At 44.3% G+C, this 13,959-nt stretch overlaps 1 protein-coding gene across 2 annotated transcripts in view; it reads left to right on the plus strand.

The window, feature by feature from the left end:
• B4GALT5 (beta-1,4-galactosyltransferase 5) overlaps nucleotides 1–13,814 on the plus strand; it is a 69,514-nt gene extending 55,700 nt beyond the window's left edge. For both annotated transcript variants that reach the window (XM_066234940.1, XM_066234939.1), the window contains exons 3-9: nucleotides 4,687–4,800; nucleotides 5,925–6,049; nucleotides 6,921–7,037; nucleotides 7,647–7,834; nucleotides 9,206–9,328; nucleotides 12,175–12,276; nucleotides 13,203–13,814. In XM_066234940.1, the coding sequence (XP_066091037.1) occupies nucleotides 4,687–4,800; nucleotides 5,925–6,049; nucleotides 6,921–7,037; nucleotides 7,647–7,834; nucleotides 9,206–9,328; nucleotides 12,175–12,276; nucleotides 13,203–13,350 (917 nt within the window). In that variant the 3' untranslated portion in view covers nucleotides 13,351–13,814. The remainder of the gene's footprint in view (nucleotides 1–4,686; nucleotides 4,801–5,924; nucleotides 6,050–6,920; nucleotides 7,038–7,646; nucleotides 7,835–9,205; nucleotides 9,329–12,174; nucleotides 12,277–13,202) is intronic.
• Nucleotides 13,815–13,959: the final 145 nt, after the last annotated feature.

Raw genomic sequence — 13,959 nt, forward strand, 5'->3', positions numbered from 1 at the left:
GAACTCAGTACGGTAACTACTGCATCCCCAGTTAGGGGTGAAGGGCTGAAGCGTACAGGAGTGCGAAGACTTCATGCAGCAGTGGAGTTGGGAATTGCTGGCCTTTGAGTCCCAGCGGCGCCCTCATGGCCACTGTCACTGTTTATCCCTAGTACCTTGTACTCTGCTTAGAACATAGGGGACGCTCAGTAAATGATTTTTGAGTGAGTGAGTGGATAGATTTAACAAGAAAACACATTATAAATGTTGTAACCTAATTCTGACTTTACCATCTCCATTGGCTTCTATATTATTGGTATATCCTTAGCGGGTAACTGTTTTTTTTTTTTTGTTTTTCTTTACAGAGACAGAGAGTCAGAGAGAGGGATAGATAGGGACAGACAGACAGGAGCAGAGAGAGATGAGAAGCATCAATCATCAGTTTTTCGTTGCGACACCTTCGTTGTTCATTGGTTGCTTTCTCATATGTGCCTTAACCGTGGGCCTTCAGCAGACCGAGTAACCCCTTGCTCAAGCCAGCGACCTTGGGTCTAAGCTGGTGAGCCTTGCTCAAACCAGATGAGGTCGCGTTTAAGCTGGCGACCTCGGGGTCTCGAACCTAGGTCCTCCACGTCCCAGTCTGATGCTCTATCCACTGTGCCACCACCTGGTCAGGCCTTAGCGGGTAACTGTTAAAGAAGAAATATTTCACTGGAATTGTATCTGGTGAAAGCTATGATTTTTATTCATTTCAAACCAATTCTCTGCCTAGCACAGTCAGAGGGTGTTCTGGGTCTCAGGCTGCTGAGATGGCCAGGTGACTGTCACCTTTGACCCAGCCACTCCCACCAGGAGCTCTGTGGTCTTAGCCTGGACTAAGGCTGTCTGCCAGCTCCTGCCCCACCCTGTAAGTAGTGCTGTGGCCCACACCCACACTCAAAGGCCTTCATTAGGCCAAGTGTAGCCGAAAAGCTTACTGTGACATTTAAGTAATGCTAGTTTTCTTTATCCTGGAAAGCTAAAGTGGCGAATGTCTAATAAGAATGTTCTTCGGGAGATCAAGACTGTGCACACAAACCTCTCACTGTCGCCCCCACCCCCGTCACATACTCAGAAAAATGTCTGTTGCCATAAGCAGATAAAATGAAGTGTCCCTGCCAGTGCACATTGAAATCTATTCTGTACATAGATGTTCCTAACTTCTTTCTGGTTTTTAGATGCTCAGTCAGTCCACAGTCTTGTTTATGTCAACTCTCCCGCAGGTAGTTGGCCTTACGAATGCCAACTCTTAAAAAATACTAATTTTTTTATATTTTACAGATATTGCCCCCCATAACATCTTCTAGCACATAAAAATTTCTATATTTTTTAAGCAGAAAGACAAGTGTTTGTTTTTTTCTCAATGGGAGGGAAAAGTGGTGGTTGTTTCTGGAATCTTTTGGTCAGCACTTCCCAGACTCTGCTCAACTAGATTTGGCAATATAAGGAAGAAAGCAGATTTTCCACGCACTTCATAGAGGCATGGTCATGTCACTCCTGACTGCACTGGTTTCAGAGACACAGCTAAACTTTCTACTTCCTTCCCCCGGGTTGAGGGGGGCTTTAAAAAATATTGATGCCATACCGTGCTCTCCCAGAGGTTCTTACTTAATTAGCAATTAGCCTGGGGCATAGCCTGGACATTCAGGGTTTTAAAAGCTTCTAGATGATTCTAATGTGCAACCAAAGCTCCAAACCATTAGTATGGAATGAAGTTGAATAAGCAGCCATTTGAATCTGTAGATAGGAAGGATGTCAGCTGTTCTCCCAGTTTATAAATGTAGAAACAGCTGCCGCCTTTGCCCTTCCTTCTGCCTCCCTCGCTGGAAGAACATGTCTTGATTTGAAATAGATTCGATTTAAATGAAAATGTAAAGCCCTGGCCATGGACATTAAGCAAGCTGGTCTTTTTTCTTTTCAGCAGTTTCTTCGTTCAGTAAGTCCCTGCGTGAGAAGAGTAAAGCATTGGGGTTTGCTTCCCCTGAGCAGTGTCTAGTACAGTCCACTCATTTCTAGGCGGCTGGGCAGGAGGACCCAGTTGCGCAGTAACCATGCAGTTTACCAGATCGTGAGCAGTCAGTGACCTCTGCCTTGTCCACTTCTTTAAAAATTTTATTTCTAGAACTTAAAATTAGAAATGAGGAAATTAGGAGTTAGGGTGGTTTTTTTTCCCTCAGTTAGGAGTTGTGTATTTGAAGATTTTTAATTTTTTTTTGACAGAGACACAGAGTCAGAGAGAGGGACAGATAGGGACAGACAGGCAGGAAGGGAGAGAGATGAGAAGCATCAATTCTTCATTGTGGCACCTTAGTTGTTCATCGATTGCTTTCTCCTATGTGCCTTGACGGGGGGGGGGGGGCTACAGCAGAGTGAGGTACTCCTTGTTCAAACCAATGAACTTGGGCTCGAACCAGTGACCTTTGGGCTCGAGCCAGCGACCATGAAGTCATGTCTATGATCCCACGCTAAAGCCAGCGACCCCGTGCTCAAGCTGGTGAGCCTATGCTCAAGCCGGCAACCTCAGGATTTTGGATGTGAGTCCTCCGCATCCTAGTCCAATACTCGATCCACTGCACCATCGCCTGGTCAGGCTTAAAGATTTTATTTTTTAATGGCACTGTTAATTATTGATAATAACTAGGAGAAAAATATATGTGGTGTTTTGTTTTGTCATGTTTTGTTCCAGGTGGTTGCTACCAGGCTTATTATATCAGTGTTTGAAGGAAGTAGGAAGGAATTTATCTGTGTCTCTAAAACCTCAAAAGTAGGAACACTAGCCTGACCTGTGGTGGCGCAGTGGATAAAGCATCGACCTAGAATGCTGAGGTTGCCGGTTTGAAACCCTGGGTTTGCCTGGTCAAGGCACATATGAGAGTTGATGCTTCCTGTCTGTGTCTCCCCCCCCCCCCCCCCCGTTTTGGTCTCTCCTCTCTGAAATGGACAAATAAAATAAAATAAATAAAAAGTTTGTGGAAGACCACTCGAAAAAAAAAAGGAACACTAGGATTAGTGTTTTTTTCGTCTCTCACATGTTTTTTGTTTTTGTTTTTACTTCCTTGTTTAGGCTGTAGCTCCAAGGCTTGGTTCTGTCATTACCCAGGATTATTATTTTCTTCTGTTTTTGTTGATTCGTTTGTGAAAATGCTTATTATAATACCTGTGGGAATTTCTTTGCCTTCTAGGAAAATGTAATTTCCAGGATGCTATTTTAAGGAGAAGTGTGTGTGAGTGTGCGTGTGTGTGTGTGCGCGCGTGTAATTAAGAAGCAAAATCAGAATTACCCAGAGTAATGATTAGTATTGGAGCTTCCTGACATAGCTTTTTAAAGTATTAATACTTTCAGAACAGGCTGTACTTAGGACAGGTTTGCATGTGTGAGCTAAGTACTTCGGGCTAATTTTACCTTTGGGGTTAATGCTGACTTAGTTTATGTCTTTATATAAATGCAGGCTTAGTGTTTTTCAAGAAAACTGTAACTAAAAAAGACAAAGCATTCTGTTTCCTCCATCCCCTGTTACGAGACTATTAAAATTCTCTGCAAGTTGCTTCTCATTGTGTTTTGTCCTCTGAGTACTTGTAGAGTAGGCAGCCCTGTGCCCGTATAAAAGGATTCACTGTATTAGTTTGATTGCTAAGGCAGAAATCACCCTGAACATAAACAAATTTGACTAAGATCATTGGGTCTATAATCATACAGCAACAGGGTGGTTAATTCCGTAGACCAGCAGTTGAAAAACACTGACTGAGAGGATGTGCTCCACCGAGTTAGAAAAAGGGAGAAATTGAACTTGGGAAAAATGCGGTTCAGTACTGCAAAGAGATAAAAGGAGTCTCCAGGACGCTGAGGAAAAGGAACCAAGGACAGCATCTGCACGGCAGGGACAAAGGAAAACCAGTGCCAATGGGAGGGGGACCGAGGCACTGGAGCGTCCCTGGAGGATGACGTTGGAGAGTACCTGATGCCTGAGAATGTCCTAAACGGAAATGCAGTGGTCAAGGGCATGGTGTCGGGTCAGTCATTACTTTGTATCAAATGCGAAAACAGAAAAGCAAGACAGTCACTCAGGAAAAAAATATGCAGAAAAGGAAGGAAAAGTAATCATTAACTTCCCACATTTCTCAGCTATGAAGAGTATCCACAGAATTATAATATAAATACTAAAGACTGTCTTAACCACAGTTATCACATACGACTGTTGGGAGACTGGAGGGTGGAAAGGGGAGGTGTTTGGTGAGGCAAGGGAGGGAAACCCTCGTCCCTGTATTGGGAAGCCAGCAATGAGACCTACAGCAGAGGCGTCCTGACTAATTGCGTAGGCAGATGGACGGAGGGTGGTTGGCTAACAGAAGTGAGACTAGTTCCTTTGAGAATAAGGTATTGAGGGGGGTGCTGTTTTTATAATTATATTGTGGAGTTATTTGACTGTAACCTGAATGCATAAAAAGCTATAATATCAATACGAATAAAAACACTGGTTAAAATACTATCCCATGGTTAACATTTTTATTGATGGGTTAAAATTTGTAGCTGTGTGAAAAGTTGGTCCCAAGTCCTGCATCACAAAAATGATGTCTGAATAAAAAACGTCCTTGGTAGACACCTGAGAATTGCAGAATTGATCCCATGTACCCGACTGAGTTGCCTTTTTTTTTTTTTAACCTCTCTAGATTATCTTCTGGACTTGAACCACAGTGAAACCTTCCTACAGACCACAACTTTTCTTCCTGAAGACTTCACCTACTTTGCAAACCACACCTGTCCCGAGAGGCTCCCTTCCATGAGTGAGTAGAGCTCTCGTGTATCTTCCTCTGCCTTTAAAACTGCCGTGTTTTTACTTGGTTAAAATGAGAGGGTGAGTGTTCTTGTTCTCTCCGTGTGTCTACCTGTGTAGAGAACATCAACGCCTCCCTGCCAGTGGAAACAGGGCCTGTGGAAGCTGCTGACTCGTCCTCGGCCCCTCCGCAAGGTTGTCTGTGTTCTTGGTGCCATATTCTACATTTTTCCCTCTTTTCTTGGCCACATGCACCCTCATTTGTAACTTGGGGTCTGTCAGGACATCCTAGAGACAGTATCCAATGGTCGGCAAACTCATTAGTCAACAGAGCCAAATATCAACAGTACAACGATTGAAATTTCTTTTGAGAGCCAAATTTTTTAAACTTGAACTATATAGGTAGGTACATTCCTTATTGAGGTAGCGCCTGCACGTGGTATTTTGTGGAAGAGCCACAATCAAGGGGCTGAGGGGCCGCGTGTGGCTCGCAAGCCGCAGTTTGCCAACCACTGGCTTAAGCAACCAGCTTTGTCTTTTAGTATAAATCTTACATCAATTATATAGCCTGTTTGGTAAGAGAGAAGTTATATTCTTAACAAAGTGCTAGTTAAAAAAACATCCTTGGATCTTTTTCCCTTCTTTTTCTGAATCCCAGGTGTAACTTAAAGCAGTGACAACAGAGTGTCACATCTTTTCTGTATCTTAGGTCCTCTTCTTTTAAGTCGGAGGTGATGCACGTTCTCAGTTTGGACATGAGCAAGGGTCCCTGGTAAATCAGTTGGGACGGTGCCTCTGCACTCGGCTCCGGAGCGCGCAGAGGTGCCTCCACGCTCAGCCGCTGCTCTCCTTCCTCTTCGAGAAGTTCACCTGCTGCTTTACTTGGTCTTAATTTCTTTCTCCCCCCGAGGCAGAAGCAGAACTCTGAAGTCTTAGTATCTTGATTTGCTGCTTTACCCAGTAAGAGTGATGGGCTGAAATGCAGCGAGTGGGAAAGCAGAGGGGGACTTCCATCTCTGTTAGAAACGCAATAAGCAGAAACAGCGTTAAACTTCTCCAGAGATTAAAACCTTGGGCAAAGGGGAAAGAATATCGTTTTCTGCCTCTTAATTTTCTCTCTCTTTCTCTGTTCAGAGGGCCCAATAGATATAAACATGAGTGAAATCGGAATGGATACCATTCATGAACTCTTCTCCAAAGACCCAGACATCAAGCTCGGAGGCCACTGGACGCCTTCCGACTGCGTGCCCCGGTGGAAGGTAGGGAGCGGGGTCAGACCCCGGCTGCTGGGAGGCCCGCCTGGGACTTGCTGTCATTTCAGATCACCACGGGGCTCACTGACTATGATATTTCATAATTTGCTTCCTACTATCTGATGAAAAGTATTTGCATCTGGTGGGAATATTTTAGAAGAATGGGTTTCCTTAGAACTGTTCTGTAGCCAGGAGATTTGCATTGTTCCAATGACTGAGCAGGACCTTTTTGTCTTTCTTACAGGACTTGGCTACGTGGGGGTGGGAGGATGGGGAAGCGTTGGTTGGTCTCTCCCAACACGTTTACAGAAGCCGTCTTCACAAGTTCAGTGCTTCATGCCTTACTCACTATTGTTACCATGCGTTTAGTGGAGTAAAAAGTGGCTAGCTAGCCTGACCCTGAGAATGTTAAGGTGCTTATCCTGTGGCAGCCCTGTGAGGTGGCTGTGGTGCAGCAGTGATCAGGGCAGGTCTGGAACAGATCCCACTCCAGTCCATTGCTAGAATGTAAGATCAATTTAACGACCATTGTTAAATAGCTGTCTGTGTTAAAGTGCATTACATGTTGCAAGGGGAGGTACTGTGTTGTGAAACATAGTTTACTTGTACATTTATATATCTGACTACTGGGTCACTGTAGAGTATAAGTCTTCCTCTGGGGTGTGGGCTAGAATGAATGCACTCAGCAGGCCCGCTATGTGCACAGAGGCGTGTGTAAGAACAAGGTCCATTTACTTTCAAGTCGACTCGCCAGCTTCCTTTAGAGGAAGTTGAGGATAAGGCAGTCTCCCAGCCCTACTCCCCAGAGATGGTCACCAATCCTGCAGAGGTTGAGGGGACTAACAACAGGTGCTCTCTTTTGCTGTGACCCCTCCAGGTGGCGATCCTCATCCCCTTCCGGAACCGCCACGAGCACCTCCCAGTCCTGCTCAAACACCTGCTTCCTATGCTTCAGCGCCAGCGCCTGCGGTTTGCATTTTATGTAATCGAGCAGGTGAGTGGTCGGTCCCTTCTTTGCTATCCTTTCTTCTGCAGCAGCAGCAGTCAGTGCTTCAAGCTAATCCATCTTCAGTGTGAAGAGTCAGGAAAGCTTATGAGTCACCCCGAGCTGGGGGGGGGAACAGAGAGCAATGCTGGGCTCCTCTTTGAAATGTTGCTCAATCAGTACTGCAGATTTGAGTCCAGGGTGGAACTTTGTTTACCCTTGAACAAAGGCCTCTTGTATGGTGGTTTTGCTAGAGCTGCTTTGGGTGGCGTCTTCAGGCTCCAGGAAATCCCCCTTATGATAAGGAGCTGTAAATAGAAACGGCAATATGTTCCTCTCTGCCTTCATGGCTGGGTCTGGGTAATCTAAATCTGTATGCATTTATAACAACCTTGGGAGAGAAGCATGGGTTATCATTATCACCCCTTTTATTTCTAGGGAAGTCAAGGCTAGAGGTCAGGTGGCTTGTGAGTCAGTGACGAGTGGTGCTAGACCCATCTCCCTTCCTGCCCAGTGACCTTTCCCAGCCGGCTGTAGTACACTTTCCTTTAGGCAGGGCCAAGGCAGCAGCGACTGCTCCAAGAGTCCTTTTAAAAATCAAGTTCTGCTTCTTTTTAGGTTGGCACCCAACCCTTTAATCGAGCCATGCTTTTCAATGTGGGTTTTCAAGAAGCAATGAAGGACTTGGACTGGGACTGTCTTATTTTTCATGATGTGGATCATATACCAGAAAGTGATCGTAACTACTATGGATGTGGACAGATGCCAAGGCATTTTGCAACCAAATTGGATAAGTATATGTATCTGTGAGTATCATTGCCTCATAATTAAAGAAGTTAAATTTAAAATGATGGTGAGCGATGCCAAGATAGCAAATCTAGTTAGCTCCACCCTAAATGTCCATCAGCTTATGAATGGATAAACAAAATATAGTAGATCACACAGTGGACTTCTGTTTGCCAGCATAAAGGAATGAAGTACTGATACATGCAACAATGTGGATGAAGCTTGAAAACATGCTAAATGGAAGAAACTAGTTACAAAAGACAACATATTACATGATTTCATTTATAAGAAATAACCAGAATACAGGAGGTCCTCAGGTTACAACACAGTTCCATTCCTTTGTCAGTGACATAACCCGAATTTTGGTGTAAGTCGAAACACACCCTACCCTAAGTCACTTACCTATCATAACACAGTTGTAAAATCATAATCTAGAACATCAAAACACAACTCAGCCACAGAAAAAAGAAAAGGACATAAATATACTGTACTGTAGTAACAGAAAAAAATGAGTATAAAAAAATTCCTTACCTTTATTCCTGTGGTTGGCTTGCACACTGGAAGGGGCATTGCAAGGTGGGAGAGAGGGACCTATTGGGAGGAGGAAGCTGGAGAGGCAGGAGAACCTGCAGAAGGTGCTGGAGACATTGGGTCAGGTGAGTCAGGATTGCCTCGGGAACATGCAGGAGACGCTGGGGATGATCCTACCTGCACTACAGGTGTTTCATCTCGAGAAGCAGCTGACGTGGAGGGTACAGGATCTGTTTCAGCCCTCTCTGCCTTAAAGAATTGTTCCAGGCTTGTCTGGAAGATTGATGACTTCTCTTCCAAAACCTGCCTATAGCATTGCAAGGCATCCATAACAGCCAAAGCATTCACGTTTCAATTTTTTAAGTTTTTATGGGAGTGAAGGTCATAAACTCGAAATGTTGTATGTTGAGACTGTTGTAATCCGAGGACCCCCTGTAGGCCAATCTATAGAAACAGAAAGAAGAAGAGTGGTTGCATGGGGTTGGGGGGGTTGGGGATACAAGGAGTTGAGTACCTGCTAATGGGTACAACGCTTCTTTTGGGGGTAATGAAATGTATTCAGATTGATTGTGATCATGGTTACACAACTCTGAATACACTAAAAATCATTGAATTATGCACTTGAAATGGGTAAATTATATGGCATTTCAGTTATGTCTTAGTAAACCTGTTACAAAACATGTTCAATGAGCTACTCAGGTTGACGCACCTCAGCACAAGGAACCAATTTCAGATGGTTCAGGGCAGTAGCACAGAGAGCATTGTTTTTCTTAAGACAGAGTTCTCCAGTGAGCTGGCCTGCTCTGGAGGAAAATCACCCTTTAATGCATGGAAGATTGACGCTATCCATCTCCTTTTAGGCTTCCTTACACTGAGTTCTTTGGCGGAGTGAGCGGCTTAACAGTGGAACAATTTCGGAAAATCAATGGCTTTCCTAACGCTTTCTGGGGTTGGGGCGGAGAGGACGATGACCTGTGGAACAGGTACCACCCTTCTTCTGGGCTCCTCTGGAAATGCTTCTTTACTCCCCAGACCAGTGCCGTCCCTACACGAATAGAATACAGGCCACATTTGCCATTTAAAATGTTCTAGTAACCACCTTTCAAAAGGTTAAAAGAGAAAAAGAGGTCCAATTAATTTTACTATACTAACAAAATATGTTAACAATCTATTTATCACAATGTATCCGAAACAGTATCATTTCGACCTGTAATCAATACAAAAGGTGAATGAAATATTTGACATTGGTTTTTTTCTTACTAAATCTTTGAAACCTGGTGTGTGTTTTCCACTCAGCACATTTCACTGAAACCTCTCCAAACCAGGGCTCGAATGTTAGTGCTGTGAGCACAGATTTATCCGTGCTGTCAGATAAGGCTTGTATTACAACAAGTATGTGTGAAAAATCCTGTGAGTAGTGAAAACTAATATTTGTAGGAGTAAGTACATAGTAACTTAAGGAATGAATAAGCAAAAGAATTGCCACCTTGTATCTGTTTACTTTTAACTTGACTTTTAAAAAGAAAGTATGTGTTGGCTGTTAATTACGAAGTAATGTTTGCTGATAAACGTTCCTGTGATACAAAAGTGCATAATGGAAAGAGTGTAAGTCTCAGTCCCATTGCCATCCTGTTTCATTCTCAGGAAGTAGCCATTTTAACAAGCTGTTTTTTTCTGGACTTCTTTCTTTCTTTCTTTCTTTTAATAATTTTATTCTTTTAATGGGGCAACATCAATAAATCAGGATACATATATTCAAAGATAACATATCCAGGTTATCTTGTCGTTCAATTATGTTGCATACCCATCACCCAAAGTCAGATTGTCCTCTGTCACCTTCTATCTAGTTTTCTTTGTGCCCCTCCCCCTTTCCCTCTCCCTCTCCCCCCTCCCCCCGTAACCACCACACTCTTATCAATGTCTCTTAGTCTCACTTTTATGTCCCACCTACGTATGGAATAATGCAGTTCCTGGTTTTTTCTGATTTACTTATTTCACTTCGTATAATGTTATCAAGATCCCACCATTTTGCTGTAAATGATTCAGTGTCATCATTTCTTATGGCTGAGTAGTATTCCATAGTGTATATGTGCCGCATCTTCTTTATCCAGTCATCTATTGACGGGCTTTTTGGTTGTTTCCATGTCTGGACTTCTTTCTATTCATATATACGCAACTCAGGCACATCCCTTCTCACCTCCCACCATGTTAATGTAGTGAGAACACTTTATTATTTTTAATAATTGCACAGTATTCCTTTTTGTACATACACCGTAATTTATATTAATCATCTCTTGTTGTCATTTACATCTTGAACATTCTTTATTCACATGTGCAACTATATCTTTAGATTAAATTCCTAATTGTGGAACTGTAGAGTCAAGAAGTAAATGTACTTTAAGTTTTTTTTAAATTAATTTATTCATTTTAGAGAGGAGAGGGAGAGAGAAAGAGAGAGAGAGGGAGAGAGAAGGGGGGAGGAGCTGGAAGCATCAACTCCCATATGTGCCTTGACCAGGCAAGCCCAGGGTTTCGAACCGGCGACCTCAGCATTCCAGGTCGATGCTTTATCCACTGCGCCTCCACAGGTCAGGCCTGTACTTTAAGTTTTGATGGTTATTGCCAAATTTTCCTTCAAAAAAGATTACAAAAAGCTCCTGACCAATGGCGCATCAGCGTGCGCCTTTCCTTATACCCCTGCCGGCACTGGAAATAAGCAACCTTAGAACTGTGGCCACGTTTTAGCCCTGCAGTAGCCACAAGTGGCTCGTGGCTACTGCACTGGACAGAGCAGCTCCGGACAGTTCTTGTTCCATCTGATAGGTAAACGTGGCATCTCATCCTTCTAATTTACTGACCTGTGGTGGTGCAGTGGATAAAGCATTGACCTTCTAATTTAGGGTTCCTAGGAACCTGGGGGGGATGAAGAGCGTTTCCATACCCTTAACTGGTTTGCCTGCTCCTTGCAGCCAGTTCATCTCTCCAGGGACATCTGTCACAATTCTCACCTCTCTCCAGCCCCAGCTCAGGGTGGGGATGGGGCTGGGGGTAGTTCAGTGCAGGAACAGTGGCTAGCTTCCCTTCAGCATCCTGCATAGTTCTAGGCACACAGTGGGCATTCCATGTATACTTTATCAAATGAGAGTGTAATTCAGAGTCAGAAGGATATTGAAATAATACGAAAATGACCATTAATTTTACATAGAATCCAAAGTCTGTTAATGATTTCTTAGAGCCCCATTAAGTTCCCAGCAGACCCAGCTTGGGAAAGCATACCTTTATCATATTAGGATAATATTCTGAACACCTTTTCTAAATTCTGTTTCCCTCATAGTGACTTTTTATAAATTGTGAAGTTTTACATGTAGAGATTGTCATGTAAATTCGTTCATCTCTGAAGTGATGGGAGAGGTGGGCAGAGACATAGTTCTGCGTAAGCAGGGAAAACACAACTCTGACTTTGTTGACTTGCTTCGTGGTGGCTTACGGAAGGGAAAGGGCTATCCACCCATGAGAAAGATATTTTGCATGGGACCCAAGCAAGCCAGCAAGAGGGAGTGGGTGTGCACTCACCTGTTCGGGACCTGTCACTGAGAACCCATGTCAGTTCTTACACTCAAAAATTTCGAATTTGTTTTCTTTTTTTCAAAACTTTTTTGTATTATAGATTTCTTTTCTAAAATCATGAATTTTATCCAGAGGATCTAGGCAATTGAATACTTAGATGTAGAGGAAGTTCTGTTCAACTTGGGGTTCTGGACCTCCGCCTAGGTTTTGGCACCCGTAGGACTTGATCATTTTACCTGAATGTTCTCTTTGTCTCGGACAGAGTGCAGAATGCTGGCTATTCTGTGAGCCGGCCGGAAGGTGACACGGGGAAGTACAAGTCCATTCCTCATCATCACCGAGGAGAAGTCCAATTTCTTGGAAGGTTGGTGCCATTTATTTGCTTCTCTTGCAAATATCCTCTATGCTTCGCATTTCCAGATGTCCCAGAGCCTGTTACAACCCTCGTCCTACTCTCCAGTCTCTCTCCAGCTTTCTGTTCTGACAGCTGTTCTGTAGTTCCGTGCATGTTTTAATTTAACTTTGAGACAGACGTTTAACGGTGAAATCAGACTTGGTGAAAACTTTGATTGTAAGATCTTTTAAGGAAATCGCTCATTCTGCACGTTAAGCCTTGAAATCTCCTCGGTAGCCTTCAGAGAGTGGGGCAGCGTCCACACGGGTCAGGTCTCTGGCTTACACCAACGTGACGCAGCAGAGTGGGCACCTTCTGCAAGCTCGCGTCCTGGAGGGTGTCGCTGGGCTTCTGTGCGTGTGGTGGCAGTTGCTTTAATACCCTCTCTGCTTTCAACATGTAAATCCCAGGTTGGGCTCGTTGGGGCGTGTGGACAGAGTGACATTTCTGCATTTTCAAGAGTGGCTCTTTGTCTTTTGTTAATTTAACCGGGGTGGGGGTGGGGAGGACTGCTCTCTGGAGAGCCGTTTCTGACCGTGTGAACTGTGTCTTCATGGGGTAACAGGGCACTGAATACAGACTCTGAGCCTTCCCATCTGATGCGTCAGCACCTTACGCCCACTGCCCACTCACTAACCTTGGGCAAGTCATCCAACGTCATGAACCTTGGTCTCCTTGTTTGCTTAAGGGGTAGATGCATTGAATGAAATATGTAATAAGTAAAGCATGTGGCATGAAATAGGAGGTGTTGCTAATAATAATGACAACATTTAGCATAGAGTAACTGAATGGCTGGTCACCTCATGCGCATGCTCCTGTGGTCTGCCCTGCTCCGTCCTCTGTTGTGAGGAGCTTGGACCCTTGCTCAGAGCTGCCTCTGTTCTCTGCATCAACAGGTATGCTCTGCTGAGGAAGTCCAAAGAGCGGCAGGGGCTGGACGGCCTCAACAACTTGAACTACTTTGCAAACATCACATATGACGCCTTGTATAAAAACATTACTGTCAACTTGACACCCGAGCTGGCTCAGGTGACCGAGTACTGAGATAAGGAGAGAATCTATGTTTGCTTTACCCACCACCACCGAGAAAGCAGCCTGATGAGATGTCTTGGGCTCCACATAGGAAGAGAAGTAGAAATGCCGTGTCCAATGAAGGATCCCAGGGTCCAAGGGAAAATGTGAGCAGAGGACACGCACAAAACGCCTTCACTGTCGGACCCGCTGGGACTGAGGGGTCAGCTCAGGGGCTTCTTTTCAGGACTAGCTTTCGATTTCCACAAGACGGATGTCTGTCCTGCTGCTCTTCTCCCCGTCCCCTACCCAACGTCACCCTTAGCCACAATCTTCGGAGCCGGAACTGTGATCCGCCGTGGGCCTGCCCCAGAGCCTGTTCCTGCGAATGGCCTTTGGAGCAGAGAGGCAAACCCACCACAGGGCAGCTGTGTTTTAGGAAGAGCAAATGAAACTCCACACACCATTCTTCATCTCTGGTGTTCTCTTTGGTTTCATTTTTTTACAAAAAATTACCTGCTTTGGGTGGGGATTGAGGGTGGAGGGGAGGGATTGGGGAAGATAAATAGACATGTAATAATCACTTCTTGAAGAAGTATAATTGTAAATAAGCCGTGTAAAATGCCTTTTTTAAATTTAATT

The sequence above is a fragment of the Saccopteryx bilineata genome, chromosome 6 (assembly GCF_036850765.1).
Source record: "Saccopteryx bilineata isolate mSacBil1 chromosome 6, mSacBil1_pri_phased_curated, whole genome shotgun sequence".
NCBI lineage: Eukaryota > Metazoa > Chordata > Mammalia > Chiroptera > Emballonuridae > Saccopteryx > Saccopteryx bilineata.